Genomic DNA, 23,330 nt, shown 5'->3' with positions numbered 1-23,330 from the left:
AGGTATTCTATATCTCAGAGTGACAGCAATGTGCTGTGGTTAAGAGCATGGGCCTCAGATCGATCTATTCCAGGATCCAAATGTTTAATCTACCACATAATATATGTGTGACCCTGAGCAAGTTACTTGGATCCCTGAGCTACTTTTCCCATCTGAAATATGGAAGCAATGATAGTTCCTATGCTCACCTAGCTTGGTAGAGTATTAAAACAGTTTCTTATAGTGTCAGCAGAGCATTCTGTCCCTAATTGATGTTATTGTTCTTTATTACTATCACTCCTGTTATTATTACTCTTGCACCACCAGACTCTCTCATGACCCAGGGATAGAGGCAGGACACTAATTTGAGGCTGGGGCCTAGAGACCATAATAAAATTAGCCTACTCCACCTCAAACCTCTCTCGGTGTCTACTCCTGACAACTGGGACACAACTCAGGGGCAGCCCTAGGCCCTTTAAGGGCTGAGGCACAGACTCACCTACAGCCCGAAATAGACAGGCGCCGTCCTCCTTCATCTGCTTGATGATGAAGCCTTTCTTGTCCCGTAGGGCCTTTTCAAACCAGTGCTCCTGCTGGAGGGAAGAGGTGGGGGTCAGCAACAGGGAATTCCTGCACCACCTCCCCAGGGCCCTTCCTCAAGCTCCAGAGGGGCCCAGATGACTGGCAGAGGGACACTGGGCAAGGTAAAGTTCTTGGCCCTTCTTGTATACTCCATATACTTGGAGCAAGAAACCCTTTCTTTCAGGGAATCAGTTGCTGGACTCGCTCCCAGAGAGGTCCCAGGTGCCCTGACAGCAGAAACCCCATCTGCCTTCTGACCCTTGCTGACCTTGTAGGCAGCCAGAAGCCCAGACCCAGTAAGTGCCTGGGTGGAGAATCTGGCTCAACTTCAAGGACTTTCACCCAGGGGAGATGTTGAAGAGGGAGTGACTGTAAAGAGTCTAGATCCTGAGCCCCACATATAGCTGGGTAATTCTAAGGTGTGTAAGGCAAAACGTGTGCAATGTATGACCTCATTTGTGATTGAACACATTTAGAAAATATACATACACACATATGTTTACACACATCTATACGTATGTACGTATACAGACATATATGCACACAAAACTGGGAAGGCCAGACAACAAAATATTATCTCTAAGTGGTAGTATTACAGGTGATTTTCCTTCACCTTCCTTCTTTACAAAGGTATAAAATCCCTTGTCCAAAATCCCAAAACCCAAGAAGGCTTGACCATCAAAAGTCTTAGGGGGGAAAAATACCGGAAGTCTTTATCAAACTCATTTTGCATCATAACCTGACCAAAACTGACATACACCCAGGTATTCCACTTGGGAGTGAATATTCCAATATTTCAATGCAAAAACATTCAGGTATTTGATCATAAGATGTTATACCAAACCTTGCTGGAGTGTTACATAATACAAAGTATTATGAGGCAACTTTCCTAAATTCTGAAATTTTTTCCAAGTTTCAAAGCACATCTGGCCCCAAAGGTTCAGATTAAGTGAGCCTGTACAAATGTGTATTTCTGGATTAAAAAAAAAAATGACCGTGTATCACTTAAAACACATTTCCACTTCAAAACAAAACAAAGCAGAAACAGCAGACCTTTCCCAGGCCCACTGCGCCCTCTGCTGGCCTTCGGACCCACAAACAGGGTGGCAAAGCATAGGATCACAAGCCTGCCCCTTGGGGACACTGTCCTAACCAGATCCAGGCTAATGGTGATCAGACAGAGGATTCCACCTCTCTGCAAGGCCATTCATCCCCAGCTTATGCACGGAGTGGAACGCATTCCCCAGGAAAAACCAGGGGAGAAGAATCTCTGGCAAAGTAGTAAGCACAAGATTTGGAGGTCAAAAGCTCTAGGTTCCAACCCCAGCTGTTCCTCTTATCACCCAATTTACAAGTAGGCTGCCCAAAATCACCAAGCCTCAGTTTCATATCAATTGGGGAATATGTGGTCTTCCTGACAGAGCTACCAAGAAGCTCAGGGGAGCTTTAGTACCTGAAGAGGCTTTGTCAATTATATACCATATACTGGTAAGATGGTCACCAATGAGAGAAGGGGAGAGAGACTGGCATAGACAGATGATGTACAACTGAGAAGCCCACAGAAAGCCCTAAGTGAGTAGCTGGACAGGAGGGATGAAGACAGACAAGGGAATACCTAGCCAGCCCCACAATCAAGGCTACAACCCAAGAAAGTATGACTAGATTTCCAGATGACAAAGGCACCTCGAAGTCCTTAATGAGCTTCCATGGACAGCAAAAAGACTCCTTTTTATATACAACATTCCAGCATCCAGGTACCCCTCCTGCCCTGGAGGCTGTAGACTAGCACACTACAGCCATGTATCCCCAATCCATTCCTACCCCACAGGACAGCCATCTCTGAGATACACAGGAGGCTACCACAGTCAGGAGTGTTCAACAGGAAAGCTACAACAATAACTAAAGCCCCAGACCTGACAGAAGCTCACAAACTGCTAGGGGAAGAGCAGGGAAACAGTCAATGACCATACAGTGTGCACAGGGCTGCAGAAGAGGTAAACAATGGGTGTTGTGAAACAGAGGAAGGGACCTGACCCTGCCATTAAGGCTGGCACTTAAGCAAAGTATTAAGACACCAAGACCTCCAGAAACACTGGTTAACTGGATGAGAAATGAAGTCACTTTTATCACAAAACACCAGGGATGCCAGAGCCCAGCAATGAGTTCAGTAAAGGCCTGAGTAGGACTAGGCAGGTAAACAGGGAAGGGCCAGAAAGAAAGAATTCCTATTAGTAGAGTGCCTGCCCCATGCCAGGTGCCAGATGCAAAGAATGACCTCATTTAGCTGTCTGGACCATAGCCCAAATGGTAGGAAGCATTATCCTTATTTTACAAAGGCAAAAAGGAGCTGGGGATGGGGCATCAGTTAAGTCTAGTGTAGAACCAACATAGGAAGCCAAATGAGCCACAGCAAAGACATACCTGGCAGCCCATCCTGGTAAACTCCTGGTTTGTCCCTAATAGCAAAGGAGGCCTGAGGAGAAGATGCCCTGTGCAAATAGGATATGGGTCCAAGGCAGCCAGACTGACATCTAGGCCTGGAGCTAGAGGATGGACTACAGGCCACCCACTGTCCCTTCTCTCTCTCCCTTTAAAATGAAAATGTTGTTTAGGAAATGATGATGTGAGTGGGGGCTGGAAGATAGCCCAGCCATAGGTAAGTTTAAGCTACATAATGCCCTGGCCTTAAGTCAAGTCCAAGCCCTGAACTTTTCAAGTTCACCACTGAGCCTGTGGGGGAGTCCCTCAATAAAGGGCTGAACAAAGATCTTCTCTGACAACAGAGTATCCTAAGAGGCAAGGTAACACTCTGCAATCTACTGGTCTGTAGATCCAAGTGAAGCTGGAGCAGGATATGGAACCCAAATGAGAGGTTCCAATCTAGCTCCACCAATTATTAGCCATGTGATGAACTACTCTGAACCACAGTCTTCCTATCTGTGAAATGGAGATAACAAGCCTCCAAACAATGGGGATACTGGGCAGATCAAAATATTAGAGAACTTATGTCAGAAAGAGACCACCACAAATTCCCTTTCTCTCCCTGGTCTATTCTAGGCTGAATAGTGGCCACTCAAAGATAGCAGATACTAATCCCTGGAACCTGTAAATGTTTACCTTATAATGAAACACTATTTGCAAACATGATTAAAGACCTTGAGAAGGGGAGGTCACCTTGGATTACCAGGTTGAACCTAAATGCAATCACAATGTCCTTTGTAAGAGAAACAGGGAAATCTGATAGAAAAGGAAACCACATATACACAGAAGAGAAGGCAATAATAAGGATAGACAGAAATTGGAGTGATAAAGCCACAATCCAAGGAATGGTGGCAGATAACAGAAACTGGAAAAAGGACCAGATTCTCCCCCTAGAGCCTCTGGAGGAAACATGGCCATACCAACACATTACTTTTGGCCTGGTAAGACAGATTTTTTTACTTCTGGCCATCAGAACTGTGGGAGAATACATATCTGTTGTTTTAATACCCATTCATGATAGTCTGCCACAGAAGCCACAGAAAATTGATACAACCCCCTTGTAGCACTCCTTAGTGTTTTTAGTTCTAGAACCTTATGGCTGCAAGAAAACATAGCACAGCTCCCATTTTGCATGATCCACCTCCCAAGCACCTGCCCAGGAAAGGGGTTAGAATTAAGGTGACAAGGGCCTGGAATCCCCACTCCCAGTCTGGGAAACTGCTGACCCAGCCTATGGATAAATGAATGGCCACTGAAGGGGAAAGAGGGCAGGAGAAGATGACAGCAGCAGTGGACAGATGTCTTCCCAGAGCCTATGGCCAAGAGGCGTTTAGTATTCTGGGCTTCACAGCTCTGTCCCAGCAACCCTTGTGCCAAGACCACCCCTCCCCCAAAACACCCAGGAACACTGGCTCAGCTCCACAAGCAAAACAGGCAACCCATCCAAGGAGAAATACAGACATCCCTCTCTAAGGACTAACACAAGCCCCCAAGGGCAGAAGAAAGAGAAATGAAGCAGGCCCAATCCTATTGCTGGACTGCTGGGGAGGGATTAAAAACCCAAATATCCTACCATGGAGAAATAAGAAAGAAATGAAGTACTTATACATGCTATACCATGCATGAGATTGAATCACATTATGTTAAGTGAAAGAAGCCAGATCATAGTGGGCTACATACTATATGATTCCAATTGTATTCAAAATAGACAAATAAAGACAAGAAGTAGATTAGTGATTTTCAGGGGGTGCAAGGGGATGAGAAGATTGGGGGATAGTGGCTAAGGGGTTTCTTTCTGGAGTGATGAAAATGCTCTAAAATTGACTGTGGTAATGGATGCACAATTCTATGGCTATACTAAAAGCCACTGAATTGTATAATTTAAATCAGTTAATTGTATTGTATGTGAATTACATCTCAATAAAGCTGTTAACCAAGCCAGGTACAGTGGCACATGCCTGTAATTTCAGCAGCTTGGGAGGCCAAGGCAGGAGGATTGGAGTTCAAAGCTAGCCTCAGCAATGGCGAGGCACTAAGCAAAACTCAGTGAGACCCTGACTCTAAATAAAATACAAAATAGGGCTGGGGATGTGGCTCAGTGGTTGAATGCCCATGAGTGCAATCCCTGGTACCAAAAAAAAAAAAGGCTGTTAACCACAAAACATACCCAAGGACCTATAGCACTGACCAGGGAGAAGCAAGCTGAATACCAGCTGAAATGCCATAACACCCCCACCAAAGGTAACACATTCCCCAAAACCAAGGAGTCCCACTTAAAACTTTCATGCAAGGCAGGAGAAGTGGGGAACATGGGATTAAAAAATAGAATGCAACTTGCTTCAGAGCAAGTTCAGAGTATGATTTCCTTGCTCACCATTGCCATTTCATGAACAGAGAAACCAAGGCCTGACAAGAGAAATGCCCCCAAACCACACAAATTTAGTTTAGAAACAGGACTCAAATCCATGTTGCCTAGGAAGGGACCATTTTCTATTTCCCCATCTGCTAACTACCCAATTCTAAGAAAGGCCAAGGAAATCAGCAGGTTCCTAGATGGATACTAGCGATGAACAAGAAAAACCCAGATATTCCTGGAGCAAACCTCCCATCATAAGCCAAAAGGAAAAACCAGCCAAGGTCTAAGGTGAGCAAAGTCAGATACTTACACACTCAAAAACCCTCGGCAGGGCTGGGATTATAGCTCAGTGGTAGAGCACTTGCTTAGCACATATAAGGCACTAGGTTTGAGCCTCAGCACCATATAAAAATAAATAAAATAAAGGTATTATGTCCATCTACAACTAAAAAATGTATTTAAAAAAAAAAACCCTGGGCAGGGATGACCTTTGCAAAAATGGAAGCTGAGAGGGGTAGCAGTTTGACTACAGCCATAAAGCAGGTCAAGGTGGGCATGGTGGTGCATGCTTATTATCCCAGCAACTCCAGAGGCTGAGGAAGGAGGATCTCAAGTTTGAGGCCAGCCTCAGCAACTCAGCAAGGCCCTAAGAAACTTAATGAGACTCTGTCTCAAAAAAAGAGGTGGGGCTGGGGATACAGCTCAGTAGTAAAATCCCCTGGGTTCAATAACCAGTATTCAAAATAAATAAACAAATAAAAACAGGTCAGGAGATACTGGGGTTTGAACTAAAGTCTTCCCAGCTTTAAACCCATATTCTTTCTACACACAACTCTACCTTTCCACACTATTCAACAGGCCCCAATAGGCAAACCCACTGACCTTATTCACTACAGCACAGCTGGCCACAAAATTTGCCACCCATCAAATGGGACTCTCTCATGGGACAGGCCATTTGTTCTGCCCACCAAGCTTGGATGGCTGGGAGAGGACAGGGATATAGCCCAGTTCCTCCTCAAAAGACAACCACTATTCACTGGCACCTCCAGGGTAAGTGCTCTGGAACGAGTTCCCTAAAATCTCAAGGCTAAGCAACACCTCACCAGCACCTTATCTTACCAATGAGGAAACTCAGGCAGAATCTATTCTGGTTCATCCAACAAAACCCGAGAGACCCAGAGGTAGAACCCAAACACCCTGACTACAGTGCCAGGATTAACTTCTTCCACCATCTCAACAAGCATGCCCCCTTACAGAAGAGATCCGTGGTGTCCCCAAGCTCAGGATGCTTACAAACCATCCTTTTCAAGGGGTAGACCCCCAGCAAGGCAGCCATGGCTTGTAAAGGACCACCTCCCAGGAAATGGACCCCAGAGTGCCAAAATGAGTCCTAAAGGGAGTACAGTACATTCACAGAACTAGGACCAGATTTACTGTCCAGACTCCCTCTCAATATTCCCCTCTGCCCAAAGGATCCAACTAGCCTCCAGGCTACAAACACCCATGATGACAGTTTCAGACCAAAACTGAGGTAGCAGGAAGAATTTACCCTCTCTAATCCCCAAAAGGTCTGAAGATGCACTAGGTGAGGCAAGGAAAAGTAAAGCATCCTTTTCCTTCCTTTGTCCCAGTGGGAGGACAAAAAGCCTCTCCCCATCATCGAAAGGAAGTATGAAGAGCTCACAGAGCTTCACTTCCACATTGTCATGGGGACAAGTGTAAGGGGTGTAAGAAGGTGGCTTTTTGCATTACCATGGCAGTGTGGTACCCTCTTCTCTGTCCCTGGAACCAGGGAAGTATAGCTCCCTATTTCTGTGAGAAGGAAAGAGACTTTACCCCAACCAGGGAGAGAAGAAACAAAACTTCTGGTCCTGACCCCATGAGTCCAGATGATTTATCCTGCCAGAAATAATGATGGGTGGGAAGGGAGCAACAAGAGGGGGCTCAAGGCTAGGCCATGGCCCCTGTGAAGTACAGAGAAGATTTACATGAGCAAAGGGGAAAAGGATATGAGAATAGAATTTCCCAGGAGTGGGGATGCCCCATGCCCCTTCCCTGTCTCTGGGAAGAAACATACTTATAGAAAGCAGTTCAGAAGCTAGAATGTTGCCCTGACCATAGAAGTAGAAACTGATTTCACTTGAACATGGTCAAAATCTCTCCCAATGTCAGAGGGGAGGTCTTAGACTTTATTGTTCCTGACAACCTTCCTGAAAATAAGGGGACCACCTTGGCCCTGACCTGAAGGGGCTCAGCTTAAGGGGATCTAATGACTTGAAGAGCACACAGGTTCTTCTGTCCAATTGGGGAAGTCTCCAACCACACTGAAGATGACCTCATGTCCTCTCCCCGGTGAGAAAGAATCACCTGGTGTGGTAGGAGTGCCTCATGACCAAAGGGGGAGGGTCAAGCCTCAGTACCTAAGGCAAAAAATACCTTGTCCCTGAGGGGAACAGTTCAGGCCTCTGGGAAGCTCAAGACTCCTCCTTGTAATTCCAATCTAACCACCTCCCTGAGGGTAGTGGGAACCAGGCCCCAAATCCCAAAGCAGGAAAACTTGTTTCTAAAAGCCCCTATGACTGGAGGATACACATGTTTTCTGAGGTCAGTGAGTCAGTACCCTGAGGGAAGATTCAGGTCTTAGATCCTAAGATGGCAACAGTCCTTGGGGAGAGACACAGGACCCTGTTTGTCGGGGACTCTATATCCGTGCCTCAAAGGAAGAATGTTAGGGCACAGTTCTGGTGGGGAGTTGTGCTGTCCAAAAGAAGTGCCTCAAGTTCTCTCAGGAAGTTCAGACCTTATCTATGGAGACAAAACAGTTACTGAGTTATGTATGGGTCTCCTGTCTCTAAAGGTGTCCTTGGCAGAGTGGGTAGCAGGCCCTTGAAGATAAGTTTATATCTGCAGGGTGGCCTCAGACATCACCTCTGGGAACTTACGCTGCCTATGTCATCAGGAGTGGTCTCAGGCTGCAGTTCTCAAGACAGAGGACCCTGACAACCTTGTTGTCAGAAAAAAAAATGGGATGTTAAAGCCCCAAGGTGTATTTCAGTCCCTATAATTGAGGCAGAAGGGTCTCATATCTTTGGGCAGGCCCTCAGACCCCTGAGAACACTGAGACAACATTTCCTTAGGAGGAAGGTCTCATAAAGAACTCATCTTGTAGCCAGATGTGGTACTGCACACCTGTAATCCCAGGTACTCAAGAGGATGTGGCAGAAGGATCACAAGTTTGAAACCAGCATCAGAAACTTAGCCAGACCCTGTCTCAAAATAGAAAGTCAAATGGGTTGGGTATGTAGCTCAGTGGTAGAGGGCCCCTGGATTCAACTAAAAGCAAAAACAACTCCTCTTGCCTGGAATCTTGGCTGAGAGATGTCAAGCCTCTGAAGAAGCCTCAGATTCTTTAAAAACCCTCATCAAGAAGCAGGAGGACCTTAAACTCCAGTATCCAAAGCTTTGAGTGTCACTCTCTTAAGGCTCAGGCCCTTGATGGAAGGCAGGAAACCAAGATCCCATCCTTTAAAAGAAGCTTAAGATCCTAGAGAGAGGTCTCAGGCCACTTACAGGAAACACAGACCCTTGTCACTCTAAAAAGAGATAAACATTATGTACCCAATTAATCTTTGACTACTGGTTTTGGCCTTCATCCCCAAGGAGAGAAACAATCTCGGATCCCAAGAGGAAGAAAAATCTTATCTCCTTGAGATAAGTAAGATGTGTGTAGATGTGCAAGAAGCCTGTAATTCTAGAAAAGGGAGTGTAAAGCCCCTGAAAGTAGGCTGAAAAACCCTCAGGTCCCATTGTTTAGCTTACAAAGGAGAAGAAAGAATTGTCCTGTATGTAGGACGTCACAGAATCTTGGAAGGCTCACCATTCCTTGGGGATGCCCAGACCTGTCTGAGGTTGGGACCTTGTTTGAGTTCCCTGGGAAGAAAATCTTAAACTCTATCCCAGAGGAAAAGAGCTCTCAAGCCACTGTACATAGACCTAAATCCCTTAGAGAGACCTGAGCCCCTGAGACCTCCCTCAAAAAGTACCCCCATTCTGTCTGTGACGCTTGGGAAATCCCCACCTATCGGTCTTACAGATGAAGTCCCAGAACCTAAAATGACAACTACCGCCCCACACACACTTTATCTAGGGCCTCTAACTCAAATGCTTGGGGGAAAGGGAAGAGGGCCTTTCCTGCCTCTTCCACCAGAGAAGAACGTCAGACCCCGGAAGAGAGCCTAGGTCCCTTGGTCACCTCACAGTTTAGGGGTCTGATATGACATATGTGCCCACCCTCACCATCCAGTCCTTACCTGCTCGACGGTGGCAGGGTCCATGGCTTCGATGCGTGCAGCAGCTGCTTCATATTCGTCCTCACTGTTGTAGCCTGCGCCGACCTCTTCACGCTCCGGACTGCCCCCGCCAACCGCGCCAACCCCAGGAGCTTGACGCCGCCGCTTGCTGTGCCCAGGCCCAGAGCAGCAGCTGCCCACGCCCACGGCACCGCCCACACCCACCACCACTCCCGTCGCGCCCACCCCCGTAGCTGATGCACCCAGGGCGTCACCAGGGCCACTGCCGGGACCACCTGGACCCCCGCAAGGAGGTGGTGAGGCCTGNGGGAACAGCGAGACCCGGATAAAGAGATCGCGGCACCGGTTCGAGAACCGTCGGCGGTGCGCAAGTCACGCCCGGAGAACCCGGATGTGAAGTCCAAGATGAAGGCACGGCGGCAAGTTTGTCGCAGCCTTCTCTCCGAGTCCAGCGAGTTTACTGCTGCTCCTTCTGGCCTTCTGCTTCAAAGGAAACAGGACCAAAACAAGCACCTCTTCGCCCCGCCCCCTCGCAGGTTCTTGAACTACCGGGTGGGGCCCCGGGGCGCTGCGCACGCGCGCCAGAGCGCAGCCCCGCCCCTTGCTCGGAACTACGTGGGCAAAATCGCCGCCGCCGCCACAACAATTGCAGACACCAACCAATCGAAGGAGCTGCGTGGGTCCTCGATGACGCTCGCGGGCCAATCAGAAGCTTGTGCTCGCCCTCCCGTGCCCTCCGTCTCAAATTTCAAAGTCGGCACCCTTTCTCCCAGCCTTTCTTCTTGTTGATCTGGTTCTGCTCTTCACTTCTCTCCGCGAGGCTCTGACGCGCAGGCGTGGGTACTGCGAAAGAACAACGTAGCCTGTCCTGCGCACAAAAGCGCCTCCCCTCCAGGCTTCCAACTTGAACGCAGTCGGCCGGACTGACTGGAAAATATCAACACTCCCAGAGCTTAGCATTCCCTTGTAACATCACTTCCTGTCCCACCCACCTGCAAGTCTCCTTCCGCAGAAGAGGCGGCGTCACTTCACCCTGGCAACAGGATGGGCCCTGCTGTGATTGGTTAAGAGACGCAGTCACTCTCGTCAGACAGACCAATCCTGGGACAGGCGTGCACCGTGGGGACAGTGGGTGTTTGTGAAACAGACGCCTTCTCTGGCACCTCCGCCCTCTCGCCCTGGTGTTGACCTCTCCGCACCTATGGCTGGTGCGCAGGCGCGGTAAAGCCCTCTTTCCCCCTTCCCGTCCCCCCCCCAAAATTGAGTTTGCTTAGGAAAATATTTATGAACCAGCTCTGTCACCGGCCAGCGTCTCGCAGTGGGACTGCAAAATCCCTTCTGTTGAGCGGCTAGAGCACTTCTGGCTCATCGTAACCAGTCTGATATTTGGCAACTCATTTAACACCCACTACATTCTGAATTTCTACTTCTTCATAGAAATAGAAAAATGACAGTAATTCCAATTTAAGATCAGAAACTCACGCTTGTTAATGGTTTGGTGTTGTACCTGACATATAGAAAGTGCTCAGTAAGTCTGCATGGTGGTACAGTGCGAGGATCCCTGGCTTTGGGGTCAGGAAGACCTTAGTTCCAGGCACAGATTGTCCATTATGAACAGTATGACATCGTGCAAATTCATTGTCTCTTGAGATTACCCATCTGAAAAGTTGGAAATGTCTTCCCAGACTACCTTAGGAAATAGTTATGGAATTATTCAAATGAGTTTATAAACTAAGAAAGGCATTGTGAGAGGTGAGGGCTCCCTGCCATTCTTAAGAGCAAAGCCACACACCTGATTTAAAGTAAAACCATCCTAAACCTTTTCTGAGTACCACCTAACCTTCTTCCTTCAGGTGTTGACTTTAACAGAAGTTCTCCCCACAAAGGTGGCAGTAATAACTGGGCCCTAGTGGTGTTTTCTGCTCATGAGACTTAATGGGAAGAGGGGACTTACATTTACTGGGACTGTTGTGTTTAGGGCCTTGTCCCAAATGCCTGTGCACATTACATTGAATCTTCTCATGGTCATTTCACTCCAGACCCCAATATCCCACTTTCTACTACCCATCTAAAACTGAATTCATGCCAGGTGTGGTGGCACATGCCTGAAATCCCAGAGACTCAGGAGGATGAGGTGAAGGATCACAAGTTTGAAGATTTAGCAAGACCCTTAGCAATGGAGACTCTGTCTCAAAGAATTTTTTAAAATGGGCTGGAGATGAAGTTCTGTGGTAAAGTGGCCCTGGTTCTGGTTGAATCCCCAGTACCACAAATAATAATACTAATAAAATTAAAAATAAAACTGAACTCATAGCCAGGCATGGTGACACATGCTTGTAATCCTGACTACTCAAGAGGCTGAGGCGGGAGGAATCCCAAGTTTGAGGCCAGGCTGAGCAACTTAGCAAGATCCATCAAAAACAGAAAAAGAAAGAAAGAAAGAAAAAAGAAAAGAATCTGAAATCAGGCATGGTAGTGCATGCCTGTAATCACAGCAGCTTTGGAGGCTGAGTCAGGAGGATCACATGTTCAAAGTCAACCTAAGCAACTTAGTGAGGCTGTAAACAAACTAATGAGACCCTGTCTCAAAAAAAAGGGCTTAGGATGTGGCTCAGTGGTTAAGTGCCCTTGGGTTCAATCCCTGGTACCAAAATGGGGGGGGGGGCAGAAAAAAGAAACTGAACTCATAATATTTATTTGCAGCCAATTGCCAGTTACCATGTGCCTGGCACTGTACATTAACAGCTTTGATGGTCCATTTGACAGAAAACATCACCCTTAGCCAGCCATTGCCTAAGCCCAAGAGGTAGGAGTCAACCGTGACCACTCCCTCTTCTCTAACACTCACAAGCCTATTAATCCCAAATCCTGCCCATTTTACCTTCCAATTTCTTATGCTCCAATTCTGCTCCCATAACTCTTATCCAAGCCACCCTTCCCTATCACCACAAAAGCCTCCTCACTGTTCTTTCTCAATTAGAGAATTCTCTGTAATTCACCATCCACAGACACAATGATCTTTCTAAAACACAAACCTCATCAGGACTTTCCTATTTCTACACTTTCAGGAGTCCCCATCATCCTCTCAAATCTGTCTCCTAGCTTTGAAGGCCCATAGTGATCTATCTGGCTTTTTTTCTCCCTCCTTCTTCCCCTCTCCAGCCAGACAACTATTTTCAGTTCCCTGAAGCCTCCAAGCTTGCACTCTAACCTCCAGGTCATTGCACATGCTGTTCCTCAGCCTACATGTCCAGCCTTTCATCTTTTGCCTGGCTGACTCCAACTTCTTCCTTGTTTGCTGGCCAGATTATTTTCCCTTGCTGTCTACATGCTTCTATAATACATTCATCTTAGTTCTATCACACTGTTTTAATTGCCTAATTGTCTGTCTTACATGTTCAACTCTATACATCAGAGACAATGTCTGTTTTGTCCATCTTTGCACCCTAGGGCTGGCACATGATGAGAATTTAATCAATATTTGGTGAATAAATGAATTGTTATCTCTATTTCACAGATTAGCAACCTGGCACAAGAGAAAGTAAGTGATTCTCTCATCCAGGGATTGGAACACATTGACCTGAATATAAGGTCTGTCTTCTTGGTGCTCTGTGGAGCTCAGTCACACTACTCTAGTGGAGCCAGTAGCCCAGAAGAGTGAGTGCAGGAGGGCTGGAGTTGTGGCTTAGTGGTAGAGCACTTTCCTAGCATGTGTGAGGCACTGGGTTCGACTCTCAGCACCACATATAAATAAATAAATAAAGGTCCATCAGTATATTAAAAAAAAAGAGTGCAGGAAATGCCCACAAGGAAGGGAAATTTGCCAAGCTGAGAGATGCTTTTATTAGGGTTAAATTTAATGTTGTTTGCTGCCAGGATGTTAAGTCCACTTTGTGCTGACATGAATTGTGTTTTCCCCATCTGTGAATGAGGGAGCTGGAGCAGAAGATGGCCAAAGACAATGTCTTAGGACTCCCTGGCCTGTTCCCACTGGCTGTAGATTTACTCTTCAAACCACCCTCTCTCATTTCTTCTAGATCCTCATCTTCCAGACTTTATCACCAGCCATTCACCTCCCACACCTTTACCCACACCAGCCCTTCCACTTTTGCAAGGAAGTAAGATCAGAGTGGTTTCAACCCCCCATTCCAACCCAGCCCCCAAACCCACAGAGTTAGGAAGTGTTCAGTCTTCGTTTCTCCTCTCAGGTTTTATTGATGGAAACTACATCTTTGTCAGCCACCAGCTCCACGGGGACAGTACTGGGGACAGGGAACCTGAGATGATGCCAGATTTCAGCCTGAGAGCAGAGTTCTGGAAGGTGACCCAAGAGGGAAAAGAGAGAAGAATATATGAAAAGGAGTTACGAGGGAGGAGGAGGTGGTTAGGAATTTCCTCCTGCCTCCTACACCTCCCAGAGTTCAGAACAACCCAGGTCTCAGCCCCTGATGCTTCTGGACTCCTCCCCAAGAACATGGAATTGGTCCATGATCACCAAATGCAGCCCAGCTCTTGCTAGCTGCCGGGTTCTTATCTCGGCCAGTCCAGACTTTAGCCCAACCCAGGAAGGAAGCAAACCAGAGAAGAGAGGAGTACTAGTTAGAGGTGGCCCATCTGATCAGGGCAGATGTAAATGCTGCAGCAAACTGGTAAGAGGCTTTGCATATCATCATGGCAGCAGCTGCTATTGCTAGAATTTGCTGAGGACCCAACAGAGGACAGGATGGCAGGGGACCCATTTCCAGCAGCCAGGGAAGTTGCAGTGGTGTTTGTGCTATCTGTATGTTGGGAGAGGTAGCCTGACCCCTCAACCGGGGGCCAGGGGGTGACAGGTCACTGCTGAGGCCACAGCTCACAAAGTCCATGGTTACATTCCAAGCTTCAGAATTGGGGAACTGTTGGGCCTGGTAGAGAGAAAGGACCTCTCCTAGAGGTCAGATCAAGAGTGAGGGTTTCCGTCTCTGAACCCCCAAACCTCTACAGACCAGTCAGAGAGAAGATGAAATCTCAAATCTTTGTCAAGCCAGAGCTCAGATATTAAGACAGGAACTTTACCTACCTCCAAAGACCCATGGGGAGGAGCATGCAGGAGACCAGCTAGAGGAGAGGGGCCGGTCCCAGTGTGTGTTAGAGGAAGGAGGCTGGAGGCCTGTGGAAGCCCAGTGCTCCCACCAAGAAGACTGGGAGAGGGCAAGTTTCCCATTCCCAAGTGGGCCATTCCATAAAACCTAATTGCATAGTTCTCAGAAGGGGGCAGAAGGGGTCCCCAGGCCTGTCCCTCTCTGCCTCCCCAAAATATGGCTTTGGAAAGGACTCCCCCAAGAAAAAATAGGGCCCTCTGAATGAGCAGGCCCATACTTCACAGGGAAGAAATCTTGACAGTCTCAGGGAGGAGGCAGGGGGTATCCACGCTGGAGTTCCTGAGGGTACTGCTGGCCCTGCCGCCACCACCACCAGGGGAGGAAGGTTGGCTCTCATCTGGTGTATTGGCAGGAGGGGTGGGGATACTGATAATGGCGGCCACAAAGTCCCGGCTGTCACAGTTCAGGTCAAGGCTGTCATGGGGCTTGGCATTGAGGCTTGAGCGGCTGTGGACAGGGATGAGGAAGATGGAAGGCTCTTAAAAAAGTCATCTTGATTAATTGCCATATCTATTGTGGCATTTATTGAACACTGACTGTCTCTGAGCTAAGTGTTCCCCTGCATCCTTAATTATGGTGGTGGAGAGGAAGGGCTCTGGAGTCAGTCCTGGATTCAAGTCCTGAGCCCCTTTACCATACTGAAACTCCCATCTGTAGCATGGAAATAACAATATTCCCTACTTTGAGGGGTTGTGGAGATTCAATGAGAATTGAGAATAAATGATACAAAGTATTCAGAGTAGTGCATGGATCATAATGAGTGCACACACACAAGCTGGAGCACGGGTGCGTGCATACACACACACACACACACACACACTTTTTTGATGTGTGGTGCTGGGAATTAAACCTAGGGCCTTGTGCATGCTAAGCACACACTCTACCATTGAGTTACACCCCCAGCCCACATGAGTATTTTTTCTTATTCTTATGCCTAACAATGCCAAAGTCCTTGCAGGAGTCTACGCTAGAATCTATATAACCATGTCTTCATTCCTTTCTGACTTGCCAACCTCCCATTCTGTCCCTTATTCACTCCACCTACAGTAGCTTCCTTGCAGCGTTCACATGGGCTGTTCGTCTGCCTAGAAAGCTCTTCCTGTAGATATCTGCATGGCTCATTCCCTCATTTCCTTCAGGCCTTGGCACAGATGCCATCTTAGTAAAGCCTTCCTTGACCACATTATTGAAACTGCATCAGCCAGGTGTGGTGAAGCAAGCCTCTAATCCCAGTGGCTCTGGGACAAGAGGATTGCTGGTTCAAAGCTAGCCTCAGCAATTGAGTGAGGCAATATGCAACCTAGTGAGACCCTGTCTCAAAATAAAAAGTTAAAAAAAAAGGCTTGGGATGTGGCTCAGTGGTTAAGTGCCCCTGAGTTCAATCCCTGATATCACCTAAAGAAACCAAGGGAAAAAAAAAATGCATCACACAGCGGGTGGGGGGGAGGCTGTGGTAGAGCACTTGTCTGACAAGTGTGAGACCCTGGGTTCAATCCTGATTACTGTAGTAATAATACTAATAACAACAACAACAATAATAATACATTTAAAAAAAACAAACTTCATTACTGCTGCTCTGCACTCTCTAGATGGCATCCATGATTTATTTTTCCCTTGATGTTTACATATTTGACACACTATGTGATCTGTATTTTTATAAATATCTCACAATAGAATGTAAGTTCCCAAAGGGCAAAATTTTTTCACAGTGCTTGGGATGTAACCCAAGGACTCCTGTATTTTAAGTAAATACTCTACCTCTGAGCCACACCCTGAGCTCAAGACAAAGATTTATTTTCACTTTTTTTTTCAGTGCTGGAGATTGAACCCAGAGATTTGAGCATGTTAAGCAAGTACTCTACCACTGAGCTATATACCCAGTCCCTTTTTTCTTTTTCTTTGGTGCTGGGGACTGATTCCACTGAGCTACATCCTTAGTCCTTTTTTTAATAGTACCAGGGATTGACCCCAGGGGCACTTAACTACTGAGCAACATCTCTAGCCCCTTTTATTTAAAGACAGAGTCTCACTAAGTTCCTTAGGGCCTCCCAAAATTGCTGAGGCTGGCTTTGAACTCCCCATCCTCCTTCCTCAGCCTCTCAAGTGGCTGGGAGGACAGGCATGTGCCACTGCCATATCTGGCTGCTCAATAAATATTTGAAAGATGTAATGAAGAATGAGGAGTTCCAGAAAAATTAAGCCCAAGATCCCCACATGGAAGAGTTTGTGTTTGAGCCTGATTTGGTAGGCCTTGAGTAAAGAAATCTCAAACCCACTGGCCCAAACTCTACACTTCACCAGCTGTGGCCAGGGGATGGGTGCTTACCTCTGAGGGGCAGGGCTCCTCCGCAGCCCTGCCAGCGTATCCAGCTCCTGCATGCTGCCGCGACTAACTGAGGCGGTGGAGTTGGCAAGGCGGATGGCACGGCGCTTGGCCCTGCGTGGGCAACAAGATGATAGCAGGCTGCCAGGCCCCACTGGTTGGGAGGACACAGAGGTGCTACGGCTGGTGCGGCCACCCAACGAGACTGCTCCCAGAGCCTCACTAAATGTCAGTTCATCTGTGAACTCATGGCACTGTAGGGAGAAAGGAGGCAGAGTCACAGGACACCCCATGGGAGATATTCCCAATCCCAGGCTATTGCTCAGGCTGTTCTCTCCTTTATGGAAATCATTCTCTTCCCTTCCCTTGCTCAGCCTTTCCCAGGAAGTTCCATGTGATTTCTACAATTAGTAGAAACCTCCCATCCCAGGAAGGGGACTGACTTGGTGGCAGAGGGACCCCCTCCTTCCTACATACCACTTCTCATTAGGCCTCACCGTTGTCTTCTCTAGACAGTGTAGCAAATGGTGATGTTGCTGCTCAAAAGCAGAACGGTTCCTGATACACAGCGCCTGTCCCTCCCCACTGCCGCTGTCCTGGGGTGGGCAGAGCAGAGAGAGAAGGTCAGCACCTCCCTCTGCACATCATTTCTTACCCATAAATCCAATCTGGGCCCCTACCCACCTCAAGTCCCCCGTTCTGCTTGTACTGCAGGAAGGCGTTGGTGGTTCCACTCTTTGCCAACCGGATCCTTGCCAAGCGCACCTTCTACAAAAAGAAAAGGAAACAAAGGGCCAGGTGGGTGAGTCCAAGTGTAGTCCAGATTGAGGTGTGAAGAATAAGAGATGCTCAGATGCAAGATGCAGTTACCTGCTGCGCTCGGCGCTTGTCAGCACGTTGGTTCTGGTGGTAGATGCGGCTAAAGTTGGACACAATTACTGGCACAGGCAGGGCAATGACCAAGACACCACTGAGTGAGCAGATGGACCCAAAAATCTTGCCAGCAATGGTGCTGGGCACCATATCTCCATAGCTGGGGGAAGGGGGAGGTAGGCCAAAGTCAAGAAATGTGCTCACCCATCTCTCTGTCCCAACTCCATCCCATTCAACCCTGACTCACTGTGACCCTGTCCAGGCACTTAGACTCATTGTCAGTTTCTTGCTCTGCAAAATGTGGATAATAACCTCTCTGGCCAATAGGGGGTGTCAAATAAGACATGGGGCTGGCCCTTAGCCTCTATCATCTGCTGCCCCCATCAGAGCTGTGTACTGGACAGCCAAGTTAGCTGGAAATCTAATAATACCAAGCAGAGGGGAGACCAGGGGAGTCACAGGCAATAAATGTAGCTCCTTGGGGACAGAGTTCCACTACCACAGGCCACCTAAGGAGCTCTGCACCATTGAGGGAATATTCTGTTGGTTTTGCCTGCCTCTCTGTTCTCTAGGTAGGACCCCTTCTGATTCCCTCCAGGGGAAGCCTTGAAACTGAACTCCTACAAAAAAGTAGAGAGGAACCTTGAAACTGCCCCTGCCTTCCTCCATGCCACACTCCCTCCCCAGGAGGTGCAGCAGACTCCACCTTACTGACGTGTTTTACAGAGGGGGAAAATGAAGCTCAGGGAATTTCCATAGTTGCCCAGGATCACACACAGCACACTTTTGTTCTAACCACAGGACCAACTAGATCTCTTCTATAGAAACACAGCCTCTGCATCTTAAGTTTCTAGGCCTTTGCTTAGGCTGTGCCCTAGGAAGGCTTTTCCTTATTTCTGTGTTTTGACTCATTTTAAGTATTCAGGATTGTGCTCCAAAGTCTCTCCAACTTGGCCATTTCTGTCTCTTGTGATGTGTCATCTCAGACTGTGTCTCACTATGAGACATGGGCAGCCATCCACCTTCACAGGGTTGTTGTGAGGACTGAATAGGATAAAAGGCACCAAAATACCCAGTGCCAAATCACTGTCAGGGCTCAATATTTTTTGTTGATCCAATCCCAAACCTCCAACCAGAATTAATTTCTACTCCTTAGAAACCCCAAATCAATTTTTCTGTACCTCTATTAAGACACTGAGCAAGGCCAATTCATTCAGTCATTCATTCAACCAATGCAGGACACCAACAATATATCTAATCCCACTGATGGAAACTTAAAGAAGGATCACAGGGGTTGGAGTTGTGGCTCAATGTCAGAGTGCTTTCCTAGCATGGGGGAGGCACTGGGTTCAATTCTCAGCGCTACATATAAATAAATAAAAATAAAGACTCACCCACAATATGTGTGTGTGTGTGTATACACACACACACATAATATATATATATATATATATNGTTGAGTGCCCCTGAGTTCAATCCCTGGTATCCCTCCACCCCCCAAAAAAAGAACCTCATGAGGAAAAAAAAAGTCTCATGAGGGCCAGGTGTGGTGGTGCATCCTGTAATTCCAGCCCTCGGGAAGATGAGGCAGGAGGATGGCTAGTTCTAGGCCAGCCTCAGCAGGCCCTAAGCAACTAAGCAACTTAGCAAGACCCTGTCTCAAAATAAAAAATATAAATGGCTGGGGATATAGCTCAGTGGTTAAGCACCACCTGTGTTCAATCCCTATACTGAGAAAAAAACAAAAGCAAAATCTAAAAGAACCTAATGAGGTCTGGGAGTGGTGGTGCATTTCTGTAATTCTAGCAACTCTGGAGGCTGAGGGAGGAGAATTGCAAGTTTGAGGACAGCCTTTGCAATTTAGCAAGGCCCTGAGCAACTTAGGAAGACCCAGGCTCAAAAAAAAATTTTTTTTAAAGAAGGACTAGGGATGTAGTAGTTCAGCAGTTTACCCTTGGGTTTAATTCCTAGTACCAACAACTTAGAGATTCTGTCTCAAAAGAAAATATTTTTTTAAGTTTTTTTTTTAATTTTATTTATTTTTTTAGTTTTCAGCAGACACAACATCTTTGTTTCTATGTAGTGCTGAGGATTGAACCCGGGCCACACACATGCAAAGCAAGAGCACTACTGTTTGAGCCACATCCCCAGCCCCAAAAGAAAATATTTTTAAAAGGGTTGGGGTGGCTAGGCATGGTGGCACATGCCGGTAATCCCAGTGGCTCAGGAAGCTGAGGCAGGAGGATCAATCGCAAGTTCAAAGCCAGCCTCAGCAAATTAGTGAGGACCTAAGCAACTTAGCAAGACCATGTCTCAAAATAAAATATAAAAAGGGCTGGGGATGTGGATCAGTGGTTAAGTGCCCCTGAGTTCAATCTGTGGTACCAAAAAAAAAAAAAAAAAAGGTTGGGTGTAGTTGAGTGGTAGAGTGCTTGCCTAGCGTATGTGAGGCCCTGGGTTCCATCCCCAACACCCCTACAAAAAAAGAAAAAAATGGTTGATAGGAAGCCAATACCTATTTATCCTGCACCAGAAACATTCAAATAACTTTTGCAACCATGATGCCATTGAATTCTCTCTAGGTGATAAAAGGAATCATTGTTTCCCACTTTATAGAGGGAGAAACTGAGGCTCTGAGAAAATGTCAACAGAAAGACAGCTAAGACAATCATTGACCCCAAGTCTCCTGACCTGGAAAATCAAGGATGGTCAAAGCTTGGATGTGAAGATTAAATCCAACTCCCCCAGTTTTACAGATGGGCAAACTAAAGCTCAAAAAGAGAGAGAGTGGTAGAGCATGTGCTTAGCATGTGTGAGGGCCCTGGGTTGGATCTCTAACACCACAAAGAAAATAAAAAGAGATCATTCATCTAACCTTTCTGATTTTATAGAAAACGTGAGTGTAATTGTGCAGCTCCCAACACAGGATCTGCACTCACCCAAGTGTGGTCATGGTGACAATGGTATACCAGAAGGCCGCAGGGATGCTGGTAAAGTTGGTCTTGCTGGTGCCCTTCTCAGCATAGAACATGACAGTGGCAAAGATGATGATGGCCATGGTGAGGGAAAAGAGGAGAAAGCCCAGCTCAGAGGCACAGCTCTTGAGTGTATAGCCCAGAATCCGCAAACCCTGGGAGTGCCTGGAGAACTTGAAAATGCGGAAAACACGGAACACACGCAGGGTGACAAATGCACCCGAGACATCATCGTTCTTGGGCACAAAAAGCCCAATGTAATAGGGCAGAATGGCCACCACATCGATGAGGCTCATGACACTCCGCAGAAAGCGGCAACGGCTAGGGGCAGCAAAAAGCCTCAGGAGGTATTCTCCCGTGAATATGAGTACACAGGCCGTGTCCATGCAGAAAAAGGCTGTCGGAAATCGGTCACCACAGGGCTGCTCCCTTGGTGGCCGCCGTGCAGGGCCGCGGCACGGGATGGTCTCCACCACATTGGCGATGACCGACACTGCGATGAAAAAGCCAGTCACATAGTAGAAAACCAGCGCTGCAGTGCTAGTGTGTGGGTTCTCGAAGGCCCTCCAGAGCCGTTGCCGCAGGGAGCTGCCTGCTGGCAGGGCAGGCCCATCCCCGGCCTGCTCAGCCTCCTCGTCCTCAGCCAGGCGCTCAGCATTCTCCTTTTTGCGGTCCCGGTACTCTTCAAGGCAGCAGTCGCCCACAAGCTCGGGGACCAGGCCATAGAAGGCCAGCTCTTCATCGAAGGCCTGGATGCATTCCTGGCGTGGGCAGTGTAGCCGGCCAGTTCGGTAGAAGTTCAGCACGTGCCGGAACATATCCGGATCGCGATCAAAGAAATACTCGCCAGAGTCCGCGTCATAGAAGAACTCCTTCTCAGAACTGCCCAGCAATGTGTCTGGGTAGCGATCCAGTGTGTTCTTCCAGGTCTCGAAGCGCCGGCCGCTGACGTTCACCACCAGAACCTCATCCCCTCGAGACGCCTTCACCCCTGGCGCTGGGGGCAGGGGCTGCTGGGCAAGGGGCAGCCAGCCCACAGCGGCCGCCCGTGCAAAGGGCAACCACGTGGCCACGCCTGCCGCCATCCTGCGGCTCCCAGGCCCACGGAGACTTCGGGGGGGTGGCGTTTAGGAGAATGTGGCTGTCTCCAGGATGGTGGGGGCTTGGAGAGGCCCTGGGCCACCCGGACAAGGAAACTGGGGGTGTCTAGAGAGGCCAAGAGGAACGAGGAGGAGGAACTAGAGAGATGGGCAGGAGCTTAGGGGGCATTTAGAGGGTCTAGGAGGGGCCCTTGTGGTGTCCTGAGGGACTAATAAGGGCTTAAGGAGATCAGAGAGGACAAGAAGGATCCCCAGGATCTTTAGAGAGAGATGATTCTAGTGGGGTCAGCATGTGCCTGAGAGATGTTTGGGGGTGTCTAGAGGGACCGAGAAACAAGTGGGGAGCTCTCAACACTCTCAAGAGTTCTCAGGGAAGGAAAAATAGGTCTGGAACCCATTAGCCAGTTTGGAGAGGAAATTGGGGCATCCAGAGGGGTGCAAATGAGATCAGAGGTGCTTGAAAGAGGCTGAGTGTGCCTGGGGGCTGGTTCTAGAGGGGCTGAGAAAGGTGGGGAGGGTCATCCACACCCTCAAGACTTCTAGGGTAAAGATAAGGGGGTTGAAGCACCCTCATTGGATCTGAAAAGGGGCTGGTGCTTCTCAAGGGTGGCTGTAGAGCCAGGAGGTTGTAAAGAGGCTGAAAAGTGTCTTGGGAGTGCCTAGAGCTGCCAAGAATAGCCTGGGGGTGTTGTCTACATATTACAGGAGTTCTAGGGAAAGCAGAAGAAGTGAGGGCCCCCTAGTGGGGCTGGAAATGGAATGGGGTAGCTAAAGAGGTAGTTATGGGACTGGATTATTTTGTAAGAGGACTGTAGATATCTGGGTGAGGGGGATATCTAAAGGGGCAGAGGAAGCCTGGTCCACACTCTGAAGAGTTCTGGGAGAAGAGAAGAGGGGCCTGGGGAACCCTAAGGTGCTGGGATTCAACCGGACTGAAGTTGGGCACAAGGATTTCCCCAAAAATGGGTTGGAGAGAACAGTGGGGGTGTTGAAAGGGAGTTGGGTGTGTCTCCAGGGAGGTGGGGGCTGCTGAACCTTGCAGGAGACAGGCAGGAGAGGCTGGAGAAGGCTGGGTCCCACCGATGGGGGCAGGTCTGGGGAAACCACACCCCGAGGGGCTGGCGGTGTGTGCTAGACAGCAGCAACAGCAGCAGCAGCAGCAGCAGCAGCAGCAGCAGCAGCAACAGCGGCGGCGGTGGCGGCGGCGGCG

General features: G+C 48.1%; 2 protein-coding genes across 4 annotated transcripts in view; both read right to left on the bottom strand.

The window, feature by feature from the left end:
- Otud5 (OTU deubiquitinase 5) overlaps positions 1-9,939 on the bottom strand; it is a 30,310-nt gene extending 20,371 nt beyond the window's left edge. Inside the window, exons 1-2 of one of the 2 annotated variants that reach the window (XM_048796642.1) lie at positions 9,709-9,939; positions 479-569 (exon numbers count right to left, since the gene is read on the bottom strand). In XM_048796642.1, coding sequence (XP_048652599.1) covers positions 479-569; positions 9,709-9,732 — 115 coding nt within the window. In that variant the 5' untranslated portion in view covers positions 9,733-9,939. The remainder of the gene's footprint in view (positions 1-478; positions 570-9,708) is intronic. The other variant, XM_048796643.1, reaches the window with a different exon arrangement.
- A 3,960-nt stretch (positions 9,940-13,899) lies between these two features.
- Positions 13,900-23,324, bottom strand: Kcnd1 (potassium voltage-gated channel subfamily D member 1). 2 transcript variants are annotated; one of them, XM_048796614.1, is made up of 7 exons: positions 20,985-23,324; positions 18,043-18,205; positions 17,857-17,940; positions 17,670-17,768; positions 17,176-17,426; positions 15,067-15,296; positions 13,900-14,022 (listed from the first exon to the last, which is right to left on the bottom strand). In XM_048796614.1, the coding sequence occupies exons 1-6, from the start codon at positions 22,103-22,105 to the stop codon at positions 15,068-15,070; spliced, it is 1,947 nt and encodes a 648-aa protein (XP_048652571.1). In that variant the 5' UTR covers positions 22,106-23,324; the 3' UTR covers positions 13,900-14,022; position 15,067. The 2 variants fall into 2 exon arrangements, with proteins under 2 accessions (XP_048652571.1, XP_015361957.1); XM_015506471.2 differs by having other exon boundaries at positions 13,900-15,296.
- Positions 23,325-23,330: the final 6 nt, after the last annotated feature.

The sequence above is a fragment of the Marmota marmota genome, unplaced genomic scaffold, assembly GCF_001458135.2.
Source record: "Marmota marmota marmota unplaced genomic scaffold, marMar, whole genome shotgun sequence".
NCBI lineage: Eukaryota > Metazoa > Chordata > Mammalia > Rodentia > Sciuridae > Marmota > Marmota marmota.
Note: the sequence above shows the minus strand (reverse complement) of the source record. Positions and strands in the feature narration are given on the sequence as shown.

What these genes read in the sequence shown, in the direction of transcription:
- Kcnd1 (XM_015506471.2), bottom strand. Translation starts at nt 22,105, where the DNA reads ATGGCGGCAGGCGTGGCCACGTGGTTGCCCTTTGCACGGGCGGCCGCT. An exon ending in GTCACCATGACCACACTTGG is followed by an intron (nt 18,206 to 20,984) that starts GTGAGTGCAGAT and finishes CCCTTCCCCCAG; the next exon opens with CTATGGAGATATGGTGCCCA. An exon ending in AGCAGAACGGGGGACTTGAG is followed by an intron (nt 17,769 to 17,856) that starts GTGGGTAGGGGC and finishes TGCCCACCCCAG; the next exon opens with GACAGCGGCAGTGGGGAGGG.